We start from the raw sequence: 17,275 nt of genomic DNA on the forward strand, positions 1-17,275 counted from the left end.
TTAGCCACCTATCAACCAGGCATTAAAGTTACATAATTAATAAAAACAAACATTACTCTTTGATTATGTACCTAAAAACTCAAGGCAGATGCTTATACTGGCAGTATACATAGACAGCACAAAGTGTGCTTATAACTGGTGTTCATATGGAATATAAGGATATAAAATTCTCTTTTGAGGAGTCTTAATTTTGTAACTGAGAAAGTCAATGTTAGAATAATCTGCTACAGTCATATTAAGACAAAACAGCACTAAATAGCCAATATGTATGTTTTCATGCCTCTACTCCACCTTGACTAGTTTGACATTAGACATGTATTTCAAAAATGTTACACAGCACAGTAAAATCTTTAAAAAAGGTCACACAACGCATTGATTTAAAATGGGCTACAAAGAGTAGACAAAGCAAAGTTGTCTTGGAAAGGGAGGGCTACAATTGTTCCAAGAAAGTGGTGAAAGGCTGGAAATCAGAAGGATATTTAAAGAATATCCAACATTATTTTAAAATGTTTTCAAGTGTTAGTCACACAATGGCAGCACTCTGTGGCTGTCGACATTGATTTTGTTCCATCCAAACAAAACATGCCTGATCACATAGCAAAGACACAAATGCATGTACATATATATTTTTAGGGGATAGAATTGCTACATATTTGGCGAGTTACTGTAAACACTAGAAATATGTGAGATTACAGTGATACAAATAAAATTAAGTAATTGACATTGCTCATAAATTAAACAACCAAGGGGCATGTCTGTTCTTAATACAATGCCACTCATTTGACTGGATTTTAAACAGCAATGGTAAACAAAATAGTTACAAATTAAAGCTCAACTATATGAATAAAGAACTGATGTTAACAAGAAGAGAAATTTAGATTCACATCAATACTACAAAAGGAATGTGACTATGGCAATAATGCTTGCAAAACTGCATTGTGGATTGATCTATTTTTCTCAACTGCTTGCAGGCTGTATAAAGCCTTTATTTTCAGCTGACTGAATGCCTAGTCGTCTGAAAGCCATAGGACAGTTAAACATTTTCCAACTGCAGTCTCTAATTTAAAATGCATGCTTGACCTTCTGTGGATACCCTTGATTAAATCATGCACAACAAGCACCAAGCTGCTGCAGAATAGTCGTGCAAACTTTAAAGGAAAGGTTTCACTGGTTGCTATTCACACCAGATTCTACACGGCTTCCTAAATTAAGCTGTGCAAATCATCAGGATTGTGGAAAACAGAGACAGTGCTCTGAGCATAAAATGTTCACAAAGTTCCATAAAAAAAATATCAAAATAGCAAGTGCGGTTGGATATGCGCTTATTGTGCAAAATGATCCAGCTTTGTTTGGCTCCTTTCAGGTATTCAGTCGGTTATAGATCAGAAATTGCTCTATGAAAGGTTGTAAACACACACACTCACATGCCTGCATGCACGTGAGTGCGCACGCGCACACACACACACACACACACACACACACACACACACACACACACACACACACACACACACACACACACACACACACACACACACATACACACACAGGCTTTTACTAGGGATACTGTATCTTTTGCAGGTGCACATAAAATGTATGTTGTCATGGCAGAGCACCCAGTATTAGCTCTGTGCATGTGTTAATGTGCATAATGCATAATGTAATGATGAGTATTGCTGTGACTGGCAGGTATAGACGTGTATATCATAACTAAGTGTAATCAGAAGGATAGCAACTTCTTTCAGTCGATACTAACAAGTCAATTTAAAAAATGTCACATATGTACACATTTTACATTCTCATTTTAAGGCTGGATGAATAATTTATGAGTGAAAACCATTGTGCTCTGTCCTATTTTGAAGTTTGGACTTAAAAATAGATGTTCTACAATACTTTGCAATATTATCTATTTATAAACCCCCATAAAATGAGTTATATTGGGAATCAACAGGATGGATGGCTCAGAGCATTCATGTCTAAGCAAAATAGCTAAGTTTTGTGGGGACAGAAAAACCTACTAAACCAAAATACATATGATTAATGAGTTAATGAATAATGTTTTATTTAATTTAAGTTCAATTTAGGTGTGTACAAAGTTTCAATAATGACTTTTCTTATTTAGGTATGCGTGATCTGGGTTAGTCTTCTTCAAGGATAGAGTAAAGCATGGTACGGTCAAATCAAGTGTGTGCTTACTGAATACCTAAATGCACATAATTTCACTCTCCTTATTGATGTGATCCTAAAGTTAGGTAAGATTGTGGTCAGGTTTAAGGTTAGGGAAATATCAACACATTGCCATTTAAATATGTACATATAACACACATTATGATAGCTTATTCACAGTAGGATGTTGCTTTCAAACAAAATTCCCTAATATTACTAACCTTTATAATAACTGCCACTGGTATTCAGGGATTACAGTGCAAAGTGCACAGGTATCAATCAGTATCAGGCATCAAAAACATGTAAAACATCTTACATATATTTTGCTATTATGTAAAATTGTCAATCCAATGACCTCTTGGGTGCTAATATGAAAACATTACTAGAGGACAGATCTTTGTGGTATAAATTATGCCAGGGGGCATAATTGATTGGACACATATGGACACGGTGTGGAAGAACCATTATAGATTTCTTTTATACACTGTTTGGGGAAATAACCTGAAACTAATTTAAATGGCAATTTATAGATGCAAGTTCCACAGACACTAGATAACACCGACGGAGAGGCAATTACCTAAAACATTCCTCTGAGCTTCTCACAGAAGGTCAAGAGAAATAACAAGGATTGGTGGTCTATCAAACCCAGAGAGGAACCTCAAAGACCCTCAAGGATTCTAAAGACACATGGAGCCCCTGAAGACTTATTCAATTAATTAAAGGACAAGCATGCTTTAATCAACTGACACCTTGTCAGCTAAGGGCTTGTTCAGGATGTGAACACTTCCAAACTGAATGTTTGCTGCATTACATGCTCTAGATGTGTCCATTTCCTTATCAAATCACGTAGTCTGCTTGTCAATGTGCCTACAAATTCACTCTCAGCAGAGAAGCTTTAGGCTTCAGTTCCTTATATAATCAAATTACAACCTATACTTTTTAAATTAGTCTGCTACATGTTCACAAATTAAATCGGAGCTATCCACGATCATATACAAATATGTTTGTTTAGAAAGCATCTCTAACTCCCACATCAAGTTATTTTTCCCCTCCCGCCTCTCTCTATCTCTCCCTTTATCAAATTGTCACTCACTTCAACCTCAAATTTTCTCCTCTATCATCTCATCTCTGTTCCCCGTCTACTCGCCCAAATGCACCAAATTCTCTGTGTATTCCATTCTTCCTCTGTCACCTCTCTGCTACCCCTTTTACCTCCCATTTTGCTTTACTGGTTCTGTCATCGTTACCCTCTCTCATGCTTTTTTGCCATCTTCTTCTTCTTCTTCTTTTTTTCAGTTGCTCCGTTCTCCCTCCCTATCTCTGGCTTTCTCTCTCTTTGCTCCCTCTGTCTTCATTCCCCAGGGGGTATTATCTCAGTCGGAGGCAAATCTGCCCAATTATAAACCTCATCTCCTCTCTCTCTCTCTCTTAGACACACTCACACACATATACGCTCCTGCATCCACCACCCCCCCAAATACACACACGTACAAATCTTCTCTATCTCACACATACACAGAAGCATAAGCACAAATACATTCACACCAGCACAAAAAACATCTCCCTATTTTGTTTTTCTTCACTGTCTCTTTCACTTCTTCCCAACACACACACACACACACACACACACACACACACACACACGCACACGCACACGCACACGCACACGCACACGCACACACGCACGCTCACATGCGCTTACACACCACCCTTACCCTCCTCTTTCTGTCACACCTTAAAAAGCCAATTAAACACGCTTCCTCCCTTCTCTTCTCTCCTCCTCTCCCTCTCCCTTCTTTCTTGCCCTTGCCACACTGATCTGGAGTGAACCACAACTATAAGAAGGGAGAAAGAGGAGAGGATGAGATAGAAAAGGAGCCCAAAATAGAAGATAGGGGAGAAGGGAAAAATTGGAAGAGGAAAGAAAGGAGAGTTGATGATGGGGCAAGATATGAGCTTGGTAGATTGGAAAAGTGGATGGTAGGAGAAGAGGGACAAGAGGAGAAGAGAAAGTTAATACATATAGGAGAGTAGAGTAGAACAGAATAGAATAGAGGAGAGGAGAGGAGGAGAGGAGAGGAGGAGAGGAGAGGAGAGGAGAGAGATTTGCCCGGCCAGTATTAGTGCTGGGTTGACAGTTTCTTGTTTAGTGGGGAGCTGATTGGATGATAATGATGTTGACTACTAAAATGCCGCACTGCTGACCCAATGGAAATAGAAGGAGAGGAAGGGTTGATAGTGGTAGTGGTGGTTTTGGGGAGGCAGGAGGTGCAGAGGAAAAGATGGATAGACAGAATGAGACATCAAATGATGAGTAAAAGAGAGTGAGACAGAAAGAGAGAGCAATGAACACAGTCCTAAATAGTATTATGTGCTGTATTTTCATTGCCGCTGAGAGTTGCAATTACAGCACTGAACTGTGGTTCCTGAAACATTTGCGTGCACACACACACACACACACACACACACACACACAGAAATATTTGTAAATGTAGTTTTAATTTACTGCACTAATTCTCTATTGCTAGATTTAGGCTGCATCCGTACATGCCTAAGCTTTGTGGCTTACTATTCCCTCTTCTAATTAAAGTCATAATCCCAAACTAGCTCTTGGGTGATAAAATTGGCCTAAAATTACCTAACGTCTGAAAAATGTCCTCACTCCAGAAGGACACCCACCATAAATTTGACTCAATCCCCTCTGGAATCACTTGCAATCGACTGGAAATTCTAATATTATTGAGTTTCACCATAGCTGAAGGACAAAAAAATGTGCCTTTGTCACACGCACGCATGCACACACACCACACCAAGGTTGTTGACCAGAAAAAGCAGTATGCTGCAGTAGAACAGCAGGCTGGGGAAAACAAGATGTCAACAAGTAACATGACAATAACTAATGCTAGCAGAGTAGATACATTATATCCACATTCTGTGCAGTGGGGTCAAGACAGACGGGCCTCTAGAACTCACTCACTACTAACAGTACTAGTGTAAGAGACAGTACAAAACAAGAAAAGTAGGTTTTTAAAAGCAGAGGAAAGTTTCATCCTCCCTCTCTTTAAGCATACTGTATGTTGACATACTGTACTGTACCTTGTTGGTATAGTGGCTCCAGGTCCAAGACTGTGTCTCCACTAAGATTACACAGCAAGGCGATAACATTTTGGACCATCCCACTGGTAACATTACTACTGTTGGCCTACAAAAAGAAAGAGGAAGAGATAGATAAACTAGGTTACAGGTCAGTTAACAACATATTGTATTCCATAATTAGTCCACATGTAAATGATAGTAGGGTAGTGAACTTCCACACTTGGTGAGCACCGTTTATCGTTGAAGTGACATTTTGGTCATAGACTCTCATCACGCTTTAAACTCACATCACAATAAACACCACTTGTATACTACACAGCTATGGCAACTATTCAAAGAGGATAAGAGCAGGAGAGGAAGACTGTTATACTTCCAAAGTTACCTTTAAACTGTTCTGTCATTTATCATATGGTTAAGGTTGGAGCTCTAGTGAATGAATGCAAGTCAATTCAAATTCCAAATTACTGTGTGTATGTGTAAGTGTGTGTGTGTGTGTGTGTGTGTGTGTGTGTGTGTGTGTGTGTGTGTGTGTGTGTGTGTGTGTGTGTGTGTGTGTGTGTGTGTGTGTGTGTGTGTGTGTGTGTGTGTGTTAGGAGCAACATGTATGAATTTAAATAGCTCATGTTTCTGTATTGTGTGAACAGTTAACTTCATTTAATATTTTATGTGGCATTTTCTTTTGCGGGGTGCAAATGTTCCACCAGAACAAGTTCCTTCCAGAGACTATTTTGCAGAGCCACTGTCGCTGCGTCTGGAACTTTGCCCAAGATGATTGTGATTGAGAAATGCAAACAATCCAGAGCCTTATTTTTCTCCTATCCTAAAATGTATCTGTGGTGTAGCTGGACCTTACTTCAGAGCACTGTGGCAATGCAGGACTACTGATTGGATTAATGTATCATTATTTTGTCATAGAAAATATAAGTTTTGTCCTAAAAGATTACTGGTTTACCAGCTTAATAGGTCTCCAGTTTACTGAATGCAAGCCTATGGCATGTTTTCTTGTTACAACTGAATATAAGTGAAGCTACTGTATATAAGTAAGCAGCTGCCCTTCCCATGTTTTATAGACTGCACGTCAATGTTGTCACCTAAAATAAGCTTTTTTCAAATGGTCTTTTTGTTGTTATTACAGTACAATTGTGTACGACAGGTGCTCATGACATATTTAGTGTAAGAAGCACAGCAATATTGTTCAATACTTCACAGAGAAGAATTTGATATTTTATCTAAGAAGAATCATATGTAATGCCTACTGTGAAAATTGTTATTGGGACACAGTGTTGAGCAGAGGATCAAATGAATGATGTCTATCAGAGGATGGTGTAGTTGACCTTTGATAATGAATTGGTATTGAAGAGAACAAGGAGCAAAGCTGTAGTCTCCACTTTCCTCATACTCCTATCTTGTAAACTTCTACCTTCTCCTCCTTTACTTTTTCTCCCCTTACTATCTTCTTCTTCTCCTTGCAAAACCGTGCCTCTTTCCTCCTGCAGAAATTCACTTCTCCTTCTCTCTCCTGCCCTCATTTCACTATTTGATCCTCTCTGAGATACACCAGCTCTGCCTGCGGGGTCTGTGCGCATCAGTGTGATCTGTGTACGAGCCGATAAGCCTGGCTGGTACTCATCATTTGCAGTAGCCTGAGGCTGAAGACAATGACATCAACTTACACCTAGGACAACCTGCCTGTCAGTAACAACAGATGACAAAGCTAATTTATTTTGATCTTTATGGACTAATGAGCTGTGAAAGGACTATTATGTACATCACTGAAAGCATAAACCTGACAAAGAGCAACGAGGAATGGGAAACCAAAGTGAATTTTAACTTGGTGACTCACTGTCCTGCACCTTAACTCACAGAACATTCAACATGTACAGTATAAGTGGTTTATCTACAGAATGTACAGTAAAAAGGAGGCAGGATTTGTAAAGGTCTTTGACCGCAACCCACTCTGATAAAGCACAACAACCAACCAGTTAAAGAAACATGGTCTAGTCGGCTTCCTGACGTCTTTTCATGTCTGAAGCAGGGCTACTTCATCATCAAGACAAATACAATTAGGTGAGTTTCTCCATGGCAAGTGTGATCACCAGTGGCAGGTGTAATCAATCCAGATTACAGTTCTTCAGGCATCATAAATCAATCCAAACGTGAGCAATACAGACAGCACTAATGGATCCCGACATGACTGGTTCAGAGACAGGAGTAAACAATCAGGAGAGGAGTTAATCAGGCTGTTGGATAACAGTGTTTAACATTCTGCATCAGCTAGTCGGGGCTGGACAGGCAGCCATGCAGAACACTGATTATTTAGTGTGTGTGTGTGTGTGTGTGTGTGTGTGTGTGTGTGTGTGTGTGTTGTGTGTTGTGTGTGAACTGTAAATTGTTTGCTTCAGCGCAATGGTTTGTGAGTTCATTAAAATTGTGCATATGCAAAAAGGGTCAGGTAAAATAAATTGTTTACTGGAAACGTTGTTATGCTTCACTGATAACAGACAAGTGCTGTGTGTTTGTGTGTATGCGTTTGTGTGGGATCTTAGTAGTGGAGTCCATATTCTAACTCTATTAACCCTTCCTCCTTCTCAATGGCTGACCTGCCAGTCAATTACACCAGCCCTCTAATAGGTCAACACCACTCAGACTCATTTACATAACTACATTTATATGGGTTATAGGAAGTGAGTAAGAGAGGAAAGGAGACAGAATACAAACTAAGCTGTGATAAAATGCAGAAATGTCGTAAAATACAGACTATGATAACTGACTTTGATTAGCTGATTGTAAGACTATTTAACAGACTGACTGATTCATTGACTGAGTGAATGACAAAGTTATATGCGGATTGGCTGAATAAAAATGTATTAATTAATTAAGTGAGATTGGTCTCTTACCATAATGAGTTGAAAGACCATTGGTAGGATCTTACTGTGTTTGATCAACCTGAAAAAGAAAGAAAAAATACATATTGGAGCAGAGGTAGAAATGTTATTAATTTAGAGGCAATTCACCACACTGTTCACACATACACACACAACCATATGCACACACACTGGGCGGTTTCATCTTCATTAAGGTTGGAGTTTCGCTACAATGGCTGCTGTCTGGTACCAGTGACATTGCGGAGAGAAGAGAGACGAAAAGAGGAGACATGATGAGAGCAGAAGAGTGAGAGGACGTGAGAGAGGAGAGGGAAGGACAAAGAGGAGATTTAAGGAGAGGATGAGGTAGAAGTAGATTACATTTGAAGAGGAGAAAGGAAGGAGAAGATTAGAGAAGAGAGGAGAAGATTTGGGTAGAGAATAGAGGGATGACAGAATGGAACAATTGGATAGGAGTGAAAACAAGAGTTATGTGGATGAATCTATGTAGAAAAACTAGAAGAAAAGCTTTTAGAGTAGAAGAGAGAGGGAGAGAGAGATGGAAGTCTATATTACCAATGACATTCTGTCTACTTACTGATTAAGGTTCTTTGATTTGCAACCAATTACTGTGTGGTTGGAGTGTCAACACATATGAACACATACCTTGTGTGTATAAGAAAGCAAGAAAGCATTCAAGCTGTAATGGGAACAAAGCCAGCTGAAGTCAGACTGGTGTTAATATGCTGAAGGTAACAAAGCCCGACCACTGATTTAAAAACCTGTCTTCATTTTAAGTATGATTTATAGCTTGTCTGGCAGGCATCAGGCCACTTATGGAAAACTTTCTCTAGATGTTTCAGCAGCAAAAACATTGAGGATGAAATTTGATAATGTGATGTTCTTCGAACCATCTTAGAACGTAGGTGCATCAACTGGGAGGCTGTCTTTATTTGATAAAAGTTCAATGTTCCCGATAAATTTGCATCTGGTTAGTAAAATAGATTGACAAATTGCCATCAAGTCCTCATAACCTTTAACATTCCCTTTGTACTGCTTTGTTTTTCTTGTACTGGTCAATTGCCTACTTTATGTTCTATATGTGTGCTAAGATACATTCAGACATTTCCTTATTTTATCTAATAAAGTTTGCTGCAGTCCTGTAACCTACTTTTTACACAGAAATCAATACCAGTTTCATTTTATCTGAATGTGTGCTGAGGAGATATTCCCTACACCATTACACCGAGCCGTAGTTCCAGGCATCAGGGTGTCATGTACCAAATATTTTCATGCAACAAACCTGCTTCAACATTAGAATTGTTACACTAATTTCCGTATACTCTGTCAAGTTTGTTATCTTGAATGAGTCTTTTTTTCTTTGCCTTATTCTTGAGTTAGGCCATAACTGAATTTCTACCATCAGAACACCTACTGATCTAATAACTGATTCAAATACATTAAAAAGATGCTTATTTTTAGTTGAACAGTTCCCATCTACATTATCCATAGTGAGAACACACACTGTCTGTAAGACCAGGTTCTTTGTAGAAAATGGAGTTGTGCACACTGATTATACCTCTGTAGTAGCTGTTTTTACCTACCATGATCACTGAATCCAGAAATTAATGATGCACTTCATATATATATATATATATATATTTTATAAAAGGCCTTTTATAAAGGGGTAAATATTAGTGCTGTCAGTTAAACGCGATATTAACGGTGTCAACGCAAACCCATTGTAATGTTTTTTTATCGCGAGATTAACGTTCTTTTTGGCCTAGCAAACTTTGTAGTTTTTTTCACATGCTGTTGCAACTAGTAACTTTAGAAAAACTACAACACCACACTGGATCTAGCTAGACCAGAAACAAAACAACAGGCACGCCGCACACACTCCTTTGGGCTTGCAAGTTGGCCAAAGAGTAGTAGGCTAACGTTACGTTTTGAGTGGATGGCAAGCGCGAGACGCCAAAATGGATCCCAATAAGATTCTGAATGGAAAGTTTACTTTTAAAACGTTGCCAAATGGTTACATTGACAAGACCAAAGTGATCTGTGTGTTTTGTGGTTGTGAACTGAGCTATCATCGCAGCACGTCCAGTCTGAAATACCACTCGATGGCCAAGCACAAAGCTGATGCAAAAATGTGCAATTAATTGCGATTAACTATGACAGTAATGCGATTAATCGTGATTAAATATTTTAATCGTTTGACAGCACTAGTAAATATATGTGTGTGTGTGTGTGTGTGTGTGTGTGTGTGTGTGTGTGTGTGTGTGTGTGTGTGTGTGTGTGTGTGTGTGTGTGTGTGTGTGTGTGTGGATGTGATGGATGGCCTCCCATTAGGGAGGTGACAGGCTGAGAGATGAGAGGACAGGCCAGGCTAGCACGACATGATAAACTGGACCACCTTTAAACGACCAGCCATACATCACAACAACAGAAACTGAACCACCAAAAGCACAACAGAATGCCTATAATAGAACATACTCAGATGACACAACCTTTACTGCATTAGTCATCCATTATCAGTATTATTAGCTTTATAATAGAGAATATAAAAACAACAACCACTACGCTACACTAACCTCTGCTCTACTAGCTATATAATTCTGCAACATGTGTAGCTCTAAAGCTTAGTCTTGATGATTTTGAAAGGGCATATTGGCCCTTGTTATTTCAAGTGATAATAAAGATAATAAACCCAAAAGATAAAGTCAGGAAGTTATGTCTTAGCATTTGGAAGTTTTAGTCAGTGAAATGTTCTTCCTGAGAGGATGGTCCAATTATACACAAATGACACACCCCAATGAGTTTATGTATCATCTACAGAATATTTTAAATATATTACATATTTTTTCATGCATTCATTCACACCAAAGAGCAGCCCAGGCTTTTACGTGCAATTACAGACTTTTAGCGTGTGAAAACAACCACCTTGGTGTTGTTAACACCTAATGATTCCACTTTTGTCTGGCTTGGTGTCCAGATGACTACAGTTATATGATGATGTAATGGCTTTCCAAGCTTGAGTCTTGTCAATGCTATTAACTAATTATAAAATTAAACACATAGGCAAGAATTATGATTAGCTTAAGATAGAGAGTATTATTATTATTATTATTATATATACAATCACTATACAACAGCCAACCCAGTTAATCTAAGAGAAAATACCTGATACTTGGTTGATAAGCACGGCATGAGTGAAAGGGCTCGGCCACATCCACACACATTTGGCGGACAGTATGAAGACATTGAAACATACTTGGGCACACACAAGCGTAACCACACACCATAAGGTTCTTTGGCTAAAGGTCATAGTAAATGTTATTGTTTGAAGGTGTGTCTGGGCTGTGATAATGCAGAGAGAAACAGCAGGCTGCCTTCCCAACGTTAATGTCCCCAATTTACCATCTAATTACCTCTCGGCTGGCTTCATAGCCACACTTATCTAACCAAGACCCAGGCAATTTAATTTCTGATTGCATAACCGCAGTGATGGAGGGAGAGTTGTGGAGAGGGCACAGAGAAAGAGAGAAACGTGGACTAATGTTAATAAATTAAAGATGGTGAGAAAAAGAACGAGAGAGACGGGGACATTTTTTTAAAATATTGTTAATAATGTCAGAGGAAAAAGAGTGTGAGAAAAACAGAGATGTAGAGAGAAGAGTGCTGACACCAATTTGAAAAGTTCACGTCACTCTACTTATGTCAAGGAAAGAAGGGGATGAGGAGAGGGGGAGGAAGAGAAGGATGGAGACGAGAGGGGGTAATATTACTGATAAGTAGGGGCGTATTCAGCTATGAGGGTGAACTCTGAACTCTGGGAAGGGGGGGGTAGGGATTGATGGAGATGGAGGGAGAGTGGAATATAAGTGATAAGAGGTTTGTTGAGTTAGTTTTGCTGAAGTAGATAAAATAAGTGGATGGAAAGGGGGACAAAGTGAGAGAAGGATGCATGTTGATTCAAGCTACCTCACCTATTAACACTTCATCCTTTCTATACTCGTCTCCCACCCTTTGTCAACATTTTCTCTCCTCTCCAATCTTAACCCCCCAACTCCATTCATCTCCTTGTTAGTCTATTTCCTACTTCCTCCTTCTATCCTTCCTTCTGCCCCTCCATCCAATTTTTGACTTTTCCTATTCTCTCTCTTTCTCTCTCTCTCTCTGCCTCCAAATTTTTCACCCCCACCTTCTGTCTCTGTCAACAGCTGAAAAGAGTAGACAGATGACCAGAGAAGCAAGACTTACTGACAGCTGCTGTCAGAACACATATATCAAACACACATACATCAGCGCATGCACTAGTGAGCGCACGCATGTACGCACGCACAGGTGAGTCACCTCATGGTTAGACGAGGGATCAGCAGATCCTCCGTGCAACCAAACCAGAAAACACATCATTACCTCTTTTTATTTTGGTTATTTTGCTTCCCCAAGACATGTTTTTAGGGGTGACCTGGTAGCTCACCTGGTTGAGCTACCACCTGGTTAACTAAGCTCTTCAGAAGTAGCTAGTGTGCAAAGATATATCAGCACAATATGTCAAGTCTTTGCACATCTTAACTGATACAGCACCTTATGCCTGCCACTAATCTGATTACTGATGTAGAAAACACTGGCTTTAAGAAGGGTGGAAAAAGATCATTGCTAATAGTAAGTGTGTGTGTGTGTGTGTGTGTGTGTGTGTGTGTGTGTGTGTGTGTGTGTGTGTGTGTGTGTGTGTGTGTGTGTGTGTGTGTGTGTGTGTGTGTGTGTGTAAAAAACAGTTAGTAGCCTTGGCTTTAAAACATTACACATAGACCGCCTAAAATGTGCCCGTGTGTATTTGTGTGTGTCTGCTAAAACTGCAACTTTGATAAAGAACCACAATAGTGGAGTCAAAAGTATCTCCAGTTAAAAAACATATTTCAGTTACTATAAGAAGGAATAATGTATGGTAAGAGGTGGATTCATGTCTAGAAGAACAGGCTAACCAGGAACAGGCTAACCAGCATCTATAGAGCAGGTTTGCTTATAAGTTTGTGCTGCTGTTCATAGGACTTCTTCAATGGATGTGTAATACACAGTTTTCTGTACTCTCCAGTGTATGTTAAAAATACTTGGATGGTACTGTAAGATACAGTAAGGTCACATTTTGGTATTACAATGCGTCAACAGTGTTTTGTTGTCTGTGAGTGATTCAAGTGTGTGACTAATTAAGTGCCTGTGTGTGTGCAGTACCTGCAGATTTGCACGCTGTGTTCAGTCATCGATACCAGCAGTTTGAGTGCATAGAGTGGGATAGGTTCTGCTGCTCGAAGAAGAGACTCATACCTAGACACAAACGTGCATGAGTACAACATTTGGCATTCATAGTGTTAATAATTAATTTACTGTTCTGATTACAGAGTGTAAACTGGAACAGATCTGGGGAGGAGGGTAGTGAAGAGGGGGGAGGGGGAAATTACAGTTATAATAGAAGGTGGAGAGAAGAGGGAATGTGGGAAGAGGAGCAGAGGAGAGAATTTGAGAGGCAAAAGGGAGAGGAAGAGGAGTAGTGTGAGGAGGAGAAATTGGGTTGGAAATAAAGGTAAACAAGAGGTAACACATGAGGCAACCATTAGAGAGGAGAACATTTTAAAAAGGGAGATACAAATAATAATGGTATAGGAGAGGACTGTATACATCCACATTAAGGGTATGAAGAAAGGTGAGAAAAAACACACCACAAATGTCACGTCTATTTTGTATTTTGTACTTTTACATGATGTTAACTTCTGCAAACTGCATTTGTCTGTCTCTGTTCTCCACAGATTGTACGCTGATGCCCACACTCATAAAAACAGATGCTTGCCAGTTAGCTGTATCTGACAAGAACTAGGATGTGACGTGAACCCACAGAAGTAGGACAAAAAATACTCTATATATTTCATTTTAAAGTGCTAGATGTATCAATATAGTAAGTATTTATCACATTCCAGTATCCATAACACAGACTGTCACCTGGTAAGAAACCCCAAGAAAATTAGTTAATTGTAATAGAATAATCTGGGATGGTGGGATATCCCTGTTTCCGTTTCAAGAAATCCAGGCCTTACTTCCTATCAAGCTCTGCTCTGACTGTATCACCTGCTGTCACTTAGCTACGAAGGTTTACATTATTTCTGACAGCCACGGTACTCCAGCTGTTTTGGCTTGAATATTGTGTCTATGTACAGCTAGTCTTTACCAAAAAAGTGGGGCACTTGCATAAGCCAAGGGCAAGTTTGGACTTCATAGAAGATTGTCAAAGGGGGATTAAGGGAAATGTTTTAATAGTGGGAAACATCATTGACAACAATACTATTGGCTCAATACAAGGGTAGGAATTATTTTTACGATGGTTTAATTTACACTAATTGCCTTAAAGTATCATAATTAATTATAATTAAGTTATGTTGATGTTAAAATTGCTATTTTTCGAACCTATAATTGTTCCTACACAAACAAATTATGAAGGAGGAAAGCATAGACACTGTCAAGCTGATATTTAGAAAGAGTCTGACCAACCTTGGAAGCAGAGATTTAGTGAGGAGAGCTAAGATCTGATTATAGGAGCTTCCATCATCTCTTCCTTCTGCTGTCCTTTCTCCTTCCTCTCTTCTTTCTTTATTTTCCTCTGTCTCCTCATCTTCCTCAGTTCCATCACTCTCCTGGACCAGCAGGACAAAACTGAGTTCGGCCAGCACCCTCAGAACAAACACAGACCACTCCACTGAAGCACACACACAGAGAAAGACAGTATTAATATAGCATTAGTGTTTAAAATACTATATGTGAGCTTGTTTAGGGAGTAGTAGCTTTTGGCTACATCTTGGCTGGGAGAATGTTTCTTAGTTGTATTTTTGTTTCCAAGGGGGCCATTATAGGTTTGTGACATTTGACAAATGCATAACATCATACGACCACAACTATTACAATTTACATAAATAACCAAAGAAACTGAACTTAATAAATGCCATGCCAAACAAGTAACATAAGTAAGACTGTATAATATTACACTACATTAACGTACAAAAACAGAGGTGGACTCACAGGAGGACCCAAGATGACAGGTTCTTTTAAAACAACATTGTGTGACACTGTATCAATGGCACACACGAAACAAGGACGTCATTTTACCCTGAGAAACTGGTGGTTGCATGGTATGTGCCTTATCTTTCTAAAGCTCCTTTCCTACACTTTCCCATTTGCCATTTTCTCTGTTCCCTTTTCTTCCTTCCTCCCTCCTCCCTCACTCTAATATTTACTACTATTTCCACATCTCTTCTCTCTCATTCTCTCTTCCCTTTCTCAAAAGTGACCCCCATCTCTCTTACCACTTCTGCTGAAAGCCAGTGTTGTCAGAGGTGGCAGGATGGCATCCACAACCTTCAAGAGACATAAATAGAAGAAAACAAATATTGACACATGTCACACTGTATTGGTCCATGACCAGGATACTTTGCAATAAGATCATTACATACTCTAGTAAAGCAATGCATCTGGCACAATGACAATCTGATGTTGTATAATTTCATCTGCAAATAATGTCTCAGTACCATGGACATGAAACAACTGAGGCTGACATTCTTTAGCAGTAGATAATTAACTTGTAGAACATGTACCAACAAAACAACTGTCAATGTGATGAGGGATTTTATATGTTAACGTTTATATTTAATCTCACTGCTGAACTTAAACAGAAGAAATATTCTCAAAAGAACAAATTGACGCTCATTCTACAAATCTGACAACAGGATATATTTTTAAGATTAAAATGAATAGAAGACACTGTACTATATTAATTCAGTGGGCATGAACCACACAGACTATTGTCACGGAGGATCAAATTACTATGGAAATGCACTGTTGAATGATCTCTTTGATCAACACACACACACACACACACACACACACACACACACACACACACACACACACACACACAGGCATGAATTTGCATGATTACTAATATTACCATAGAAACAACACTAATGCTGAGTGAATGTGTGTGTGAGGTCATTACATTGAAAGCTAGAGCGAGGAAACTACAAAGGATGCTGTCCACCACTTAATGGCGTGTGTATTAATATCACAACCATCAAAAGACTGGATATTGTGTGTGTGTGTGTGTGTGTGTGTGTGTGTGTGTATATACAAGTTTTTTCCAATCACCACAATTGTAACTAAAGATCAATTTCCTTTGCAACCAATACAAAAATAGTAATATACCATTTAATCTGTATTAACAGGACTAGAAAAGAAAAGAAAGATGAAATGTTGTATATACGTTTAAATTACCATTTTTTACCATATGCAAATCACAGGCAACAGCTAGTCTTCTGAAATTATACTCCTGTTTCTTCTTGTAAACAAACCTCATGTGCACATTGTTGATTAGACAATGTACAAAACATTTTTTTTTGCATTGTTTCACAACAAATAAACTAATTGTTTAGAGAGAGAGGGGAGAGAGAATTCACAACAAATAAACTAATTGTTAGGTTGTGATTCCTGGATACAGAAAGTAGTCTATAAAGCTGCTTAATATATCCTGGTCTTACTAAAAGACTGAATTAATTAATCAGACAAAAAAAATTAAATTCCTTCCCATCACTATTTGGTTTTAATGGGTAATGCTTACATAGCTGAAATGTTCCACTTTTTAAGATGACTAAAGAACAAATTTAACGTCCCATAGAGTAAAAGCCGGTTGTGTAAAAAAGAAAAAAAGAGAAAGAGTAGTGGGAGCAAAACTTAGTGCAAAATTTACTGTGTGAGAAGGATTCAGAGAAGTAAACTAACTCAAACATGACTGTGTGTCCTTGTCCAGCAGGCAATAAAAGTTAATCTGAGCTGGCTGGTGGTAATTAAAGTGTCTTCCTGTGTTATTGACTATCAGTAGCAGCAAACCTCCTCTTTGCACCTTTCCTCTATTCCTCATCTCTTTTCTTTTCTCTCCCTCCATCCTGTCTGCTTCCTGCTGCTCTCCACTTCCATACGTCAATAGTCATTAAATACCATCTCATTGTCCTATCCCATGCACACACGCACACGCGTGCACACACGTGTGCACACACACGCGCGCGCACACACACACACACACACACACACACACACACACACACACACAC

The 17,275-nt window shown here is 39.0% G+C and overlaps 1 protein-coding gene across 4 annotated transcripts in view; it reads right to left on the reverse strand.

Annotated features, from left to right (window-relative positions):
* ulk4 (unc-51 like kinase 4) overlaps nt 1-17,275 on the reverse strand; it is a 94,466-nt gene that overhangs the window by 27,629 nt on the left and 49,562 nt on the right. For all 4 annotated transcript variants that reach the window (XM_028581190.1, XM_028581189.1, XM_028581187.1 and 1 more), the window contains 5 exons: nt 15,479-15,530; nt 14,670-14,874; nt 13,362-13,454; nt 8,160-8,208; nt 5,263-5,368 (listed from right to left, as the gene is read on the reverse strand). In XM_028581190.1, the coding sequence (XP_028436991.1) occupies nt 5,263-5,368; nt 8,160-8,208; nt 13,362-13,454; nt 14,670-14,874; nt 15,479-15,530 (505 nt within the window). The remainder of the gene's footprint in view (nt 1-5,262; nt 5,369-8,159; nt 8,209-13,361; nt 13,455-14,669; nt 14,875-15,478; nt 15,531-17,275) is intronic.

Source organism: Perca flavescens, chromosome 6 (genome assembly GCF_004354835.1).
Source record: "Perca flavescens isolate YP-PL-M2 chromosome 6, PFLA_1.0, whole genome shotgun sequence".
Lineage (NCBI taxonomy): Eukaryota > Metazoa > Chordata > Actinopteri > Perciformes > Percidae > Perca > Perca flavescens.